The sequence below is a fragment of the Musa acuminata genome, chromosome BXJ1-1 (assembly GCF_036884655.1).
Source record: "Musa acuminata AAA Group cultivar baxijiao chromosome BXJ1-1, Cavendish_Baxijiao_AAA, whole genome shotgun sequence".
In the NCBI taxonomy this organism is placed as follows: Eukaryota; Viridiplantae; Streptophyta; class Magnoliopsida; order Zingiberales; family Musaceae; genus Musa; species Musa acuminata.
The window spans coordinates 8,637,223-8,643,019 of record NC_088327.1 but is presented as its reverse complement, the minus strand read 5'-3'; the positions used below and the strand labels follow the sequence as shown (position 1 = coordinate 8,643,019).

The 5,797-nt window shown below is 41.0% G+C and overlaps 1 protein-coding gene across 1 annotated transcript; it reads right to left on the bottom strand.

Annotated features, from left to right (window-relative positions):
• Positions 1 to 4,423: 4,423 nt before the first annotated feature.
• LOC135612477 (zinc finger protein ZAT2-like) lies at positions 4,424 to 5,224 on the bottom strand. The gene has a single exon (XM_065109097.1). The coding sequence runs from the start codon at positions 5,222 to 5,224 to the stop codon at positions 4,424 to 4,426; it is 801 nt and encodes a 266-aa protein (XP_064965169.1).
• Positions 5,225 to 5,797: the final 573 nt, after the last annotated feature.

Genomic DNA, 5,797 nt, shown 5'->3' with positions numbered 1-5,797 from the left:
CACAACCTGCAAATCCACTTCCGTCAATACACATCGCTCATCAGACTACTACTAGTATTACTGCATACCATTTAAAGAAAGAAAAAAGATAGATTACATGTTGCCCTTCGACGTGCACCATCACAGCGGCGGCCACGGCCGGATGCGGGTCACTGCCTGAACAAGCGAAACTGGTAAGGATATCACTGCATGCAGTGATGACGGATTAAGAAAGAGGGTATAAGGAAACAGCTGATGCAAGTATGGTGTATCTCTGTTAGCTTCTACTCACATGAAGATGATGCCATGCAAGGCCGTGCGAGCGAGAGGCATTTGTGAACTTGTATTGCCACGAGCTGCTGCTGCTATCTAAGTGAAGACTCCAACGGGCTTTGCATAGGTAGCAGCACCGAGTTGGTTGGGTTTGTTTCGGCTCTCGGTCTAAGCATTATGTGCGTCCTGCAAAGATGAAGACGGAGGTGGGTGCTATATGAATCACGTAGCTTTCGTGTGACAATTCGGCGCACTTATCATATAATGCAACAGATGAATCAAATTTCTAACCAGTATGTTATAACATCCCAATTTTCTCTCTTTCGATTTTATATTTTTCACCTTTTTTTATTTTTATATACCATACTACTTCCAATATTTTTTAGAAAAACTTTCTTTTATTATATTAGTGTCAACTTTGATCTTTCCCTCGATGATGTGGTGGAGTTGATTTGACCTAAGCCGTCTTTTTCTAACAATATGATACTTGAAAACTTTAACTTAAGGAAGAAGTCGGAATCCGATTGGTTGTAAATAAGTATCGTATTGATATCAATATATCAATTGCCTAACAATTCTTATGCTCTGGATGGATGCATCGGAAGATATATTAGGCAGGATATTTATGGCTTAGGCATTATCATATATGAGTAAATTCTTTGATCAAATAAACTGCATCAAATGCTTTAATACTTTCGATCTGATTCGAGATATCATTCACAGTAAAAATGCTTTGTCTGATTATGGCATATCGAATGCTTTTAATTCTTATTTCTTTTAGTTCTTATTTCCTAACGTGTAGGTAGATGATTTGTCTAAGATGCATCGAGCATTTTGATTCTGTTGCGTTGGGGGATGTATACTAACTATGATACATCGAGCATTTTGATGCTTTTGTGTTGGGGGATGTATACCATGATACATCGAGCATTTTGATGCTTTTGTGTTGGGGGGATGTATCTTAGGGAGATGCTTTGCTCAGTGAGAGTGCATCAAGCACCTTGATATTTATGTTCTAGGCAATTACACTACATGCAAGGGGATGTTTTGCTCACTCAAGGTGCATTAGACGCTTTAATATTTATGTCCTGGAGAACACATCATGCATCGATCAACATTTTTCTTTCCAAAGAGAGTGGGTTGGGCATTTTTTTGTCTCACGAGAGTAGCTTTCTATTTTCCCATATAAGATTAGATTGAGCATTTTTTTTCCAACAAAAATGGGCCATACACCCATTGGAGTAGGTTAAAGAATAAAGCAAACAAGGATGGGGGCCTATAACTTCATCAGCTTCATGTCGAACATTTTCATGCAGCCGTAAGTAATGGCTCGTATATGACTTTTGATGAACTAAAGTTCAAACTTTTTTTTTTGCTACCTATCCCAATGGATGGATGATATGGGGGAAGATAGGAGTACCATTTCCGTCACCTATCGTCATCTACGTTAACTTCAAGTAAATCATCAACTGCATCGTATTTGACTCCCCTAACGAAACCTCTAGGCTTCGACAACGTGAGTTGGACGATGCCATCGTCCGTCACAACCTACAAATCCACTTCCGACGTACTCAAGAAAGAAAACAAAAGAATAGATTGCACGTTGACCTTCGACGTGCACCGTCACAGTGGCATGCAGGTCGCCTGAGGATGTGCTGCATCGTCTGCGCTTGTGCTTTACCAGAAGAAGATGCCAAGCACGGCACCGCGAGCAAGAGGCATTTGTGTGCTTAGATTGCCACGAGCTGCTGCTATCTGAGTGAAGACTCTTCTTCCCTCGGGTTTTGCATAGGAAGCAGCACCGAGTTGGTTGTGTTTGTTTTGTCTCTCGGTCTAAGTATTTAACAGTATTATGGGCGTCATACGAAGATGAAGATGGAGCTGCGTCATCAACCTCGCAGCTTTCGGGTGACAGTTGGGCACACGTATTGTGTACTGCGATCGACGATCAATATTATAACAGCCCAACTCTCTCTCTCTCTCCCTGTGTATATCTTACTATACTGCTGTGTATATCTTTTGAAAATTTCTTTTATTAAATCCAGCTGTCGTTAATATCAAATTTTGATGGAACCCATTTTTATGAATATTATTGTGTTTGAAATTAGGCAAGAACTATGAACCTAAGTAATTGTAGTTAATTGTCATATTATTTTCCTCTTGTTTTAGGCTTCGTGATAAGAATCTCTTAATGTCGGAATGCAATGTCTACTTCAGAAGCTTGATAGTAGTTGTCTGCATCATTCTTCGAATGCTTTTGTTTAAGATTGATGCATCTGGTATCGTAGATGTGTTGTTTGCTTACGGCGCATCTATACCTTGATGCTTATGTATCGAGTAGTGCTACGTAAGAAGATGGTTTACCCAATTAGGCATATCAAATGCTTTGATTATTATTGCTTAAGGTAACATATCGAGTATCAAGAGATACATTGTCTAATTGTAGTGCATTATATGCTTTAATGCTTATAACTTGGGCTATCGTGTACAAAGAAGAAGTTCCTCTTGATTATGACACATCAATTACTACGATGCTTATCTCCTAGGTGGGTGCATTACATTTAGTTTATCCAATGATAGAGAATATTTAGGTATCACCCACAACAACAGTCAGCAGCCACCTCGGAACCAACGTGGTATCTTAGAGTCGACATGGTGCAAACGCGCGATACGACTCGAAGCAACATAGTGGACTCAAGAATGATGCACAGTCATCCCCAAGATCATACAAAGTAGCCTTGCATGGTGCAGAACTAGAATAGTCAACTTGTGTCGTCCGGGGTAGACAAATCAGTCGCTTGGAGTATCGACGGTCATTAACAACTTACGTACGATCAACCCTCAAGGAGAGGTATAAATCTTGACCCACTTATCAACACTAAGGGTGGTGGATCTAAAACACTCAATGCTACTACAAAAAAAATTAATTTAAGTTTTGGAGGGTCGAGTTGAGAATCTCCTTCCCAATATCAACCTATTGTGCAGAAACCCAATACGGAAGGCAATCCCAGCTCCCCCTCAGGCTGAACCAAGAGACTCATCGCTTCGACCTCACCCTTATCTCTGCCTTAGAACGCCTACGTGAATGCCCTAGCATGATTGAGATTGAATCAAATCATGCCGAATTCGATTATGGCATAAAGGACCACAACGAGTAGGATACATTGATGCTTATATATTTATATATAGTGAGATATATGGTTTGTCTAATCGGATCGTCTGACTCTCTGTTAGTGTTGTTGACTACTAAATTAAAACACTTTGATCACATCCAAAAACATTATGACGGATCCGGTGAACTAAAATGGTTTGACTTCTTTGATATTGTACTGGGGTAGTTTGACTGACTAAGTTCCGATAGGAAAGAAACCATTTGATGGGAGGTCTTTTGGCCATTAGAAAAAGGTAGGAGTTTTATATGGGCATTATGAAAGGCAAGGTTCTCTATAGAATTAGAAAATTAGGGGTTTGACTTTTAGAATTCATACAAGGCAAGAGAGCCATTATGGTGGGCTGAGCAACCATGGAATTGTCCATGGTGCCTGGAAACCCTCGGATGTTTCCAGGGGTGGCGTGTATTCTTGTCATTGATAGCTAAGACATTGTTTACACTCTAATTATACTGTTTGTTTAGCTTATGTTTGCATTGAGACATTCGAATAAGTTAATATTTTATTGTACAAGTGATATATCATAGTTTCGAATCCATATGGGAATGCTCGTTCAATATAATGATTTTTTTTATTTTTTAAATATTTCTTAGCTTGAAAACCCTGCAATAATAATTACAACCAAAACAACAGAAATCCTGCATCTTTGTACGTGCTTACATACACATACAAATACGTGACAAAATTCACGTACTAAATACATACACATGTTTTGTAGAAATTTGTGCATTGGCATTCGAATTCAAACTTTAATACATGAACAGGAATTTCTGCACATAAAATCTTATATTTCATGAAAATTATGTTGTAATCATGTAATAAAGAAACATAAATAATTCGTCGGCTCAATGTGATTCAAGAGAAGGAAACACGACAGTTCTAACAAACACGGGATCGGAAGTCAAAATCCACACGATCTCAATTGGAATCTTTGTCGGAAGAATCCTTGTGGCTTTGTCCAGCCATGTCACTGGATCCCACTGCTATTGCATTAGCTAAAATCAATCTGACGCCGGCGGCGATAGGTTCAGGTCGAGCCGTCTCCTCTTCTTCCCCCTCGTCATCTCCTCAGTCCCTTCTGCTGTTATTGTCGATGTTGACACCGATGACCCGACCGTAGGCGACGACGTCGCAGGAGTTGCTGCCGCTACTGCCTCGATTGGCTTGCCCTCCGACGACTCCGTTTCCTTTTTCTTTCTCTTCCTCGTTATCTCCTCTGTTGCTTCTTTGGCCTTCTCGGAACAGCCCTTTTGGCCCTTGTGGTTGGTGCGGTGGCCGCCGAGCGCCTGCCAGCTGGAGAACTGCTTGTTGCACCAACTGCAGATGTACCTTCTCTCCTGCGACGCCTCCGCCGCCGCAGCTGTCTCAATAGGCTTGGCCGCGTCCGACATCTCCATAGTTTCCTTTCTCATTCTCTTCCTTGTTCTACTCCCATCTGCTGCAGGACCATGCTTTCTTGCTTCCTCTCGATGAATTGCTGGTGGTGGTGGTGCTGCTGCATCAACTGGATCGGCCTCAGACGGTGGTCCGGCTGCCTCCCTCCCTCTCTTTCTTTTTCTCTTCGTCCCGTCTTGACGACGGTTCTCTCTTCTTTCTCTGGCCCTCTCGTAGCAGCCCTTTTGGCCCCTGTGGCTGGCGCGGTGGCCGCCAAGCGACTGCCGAGTACCGAACTCCCTCTTGCACATGTTGCAGATGAACCTTCTCTGCCGCGGCACCTCGTCCTGCCTCGACAACTTCAGCAGAGCTTCTGCCGCCTTCAGCTCCGCCTCCGAGTGCGAGGACGACGGAATTGTGGAAGACATAGTAAGTATCGGAAGCGAAGAATTGTGAATTCTGTCGATCTTTTAGTCGGTATAAATATATAGTTTACGGCTTTTATATAAAATCATAATATTTACTAAATATAAACTAATGACATATTCATATTAGAAGAAAAACTCGGTCCGGTATAATTGGTAACATATCTTAATTTGTAGAGAATACCTTATAGATCATTATGCCCTCACAAAATCGTTCTCCCATATCTTTGAAGATACCTATCTTGATTCAAGGAGACTATTGACTAATGATACAATATGACACAGTCAAGATGTCCTCAAGTTAATTGTTGGTGAAAAAACAAGCTACACTGAGATAAATATGTAGCTCCCATATTACCATAATATATTACTAAACTATAAGAAGATATACCAAGTTCAACAGCCATAGTAACTTAGCGGTTGTCGATGAAAGTACGTAATTTCGGCTTCAATAAAGAAGTGTGCAACTGATTTTTGCTTACGTGAACACGAAGAAACAAATTTTCAAGTTAGATTATATGGGAAATTGATTTGCAGTGTCTTGAGGATCATCTTAGTTTCTATCCCAATCGGTGT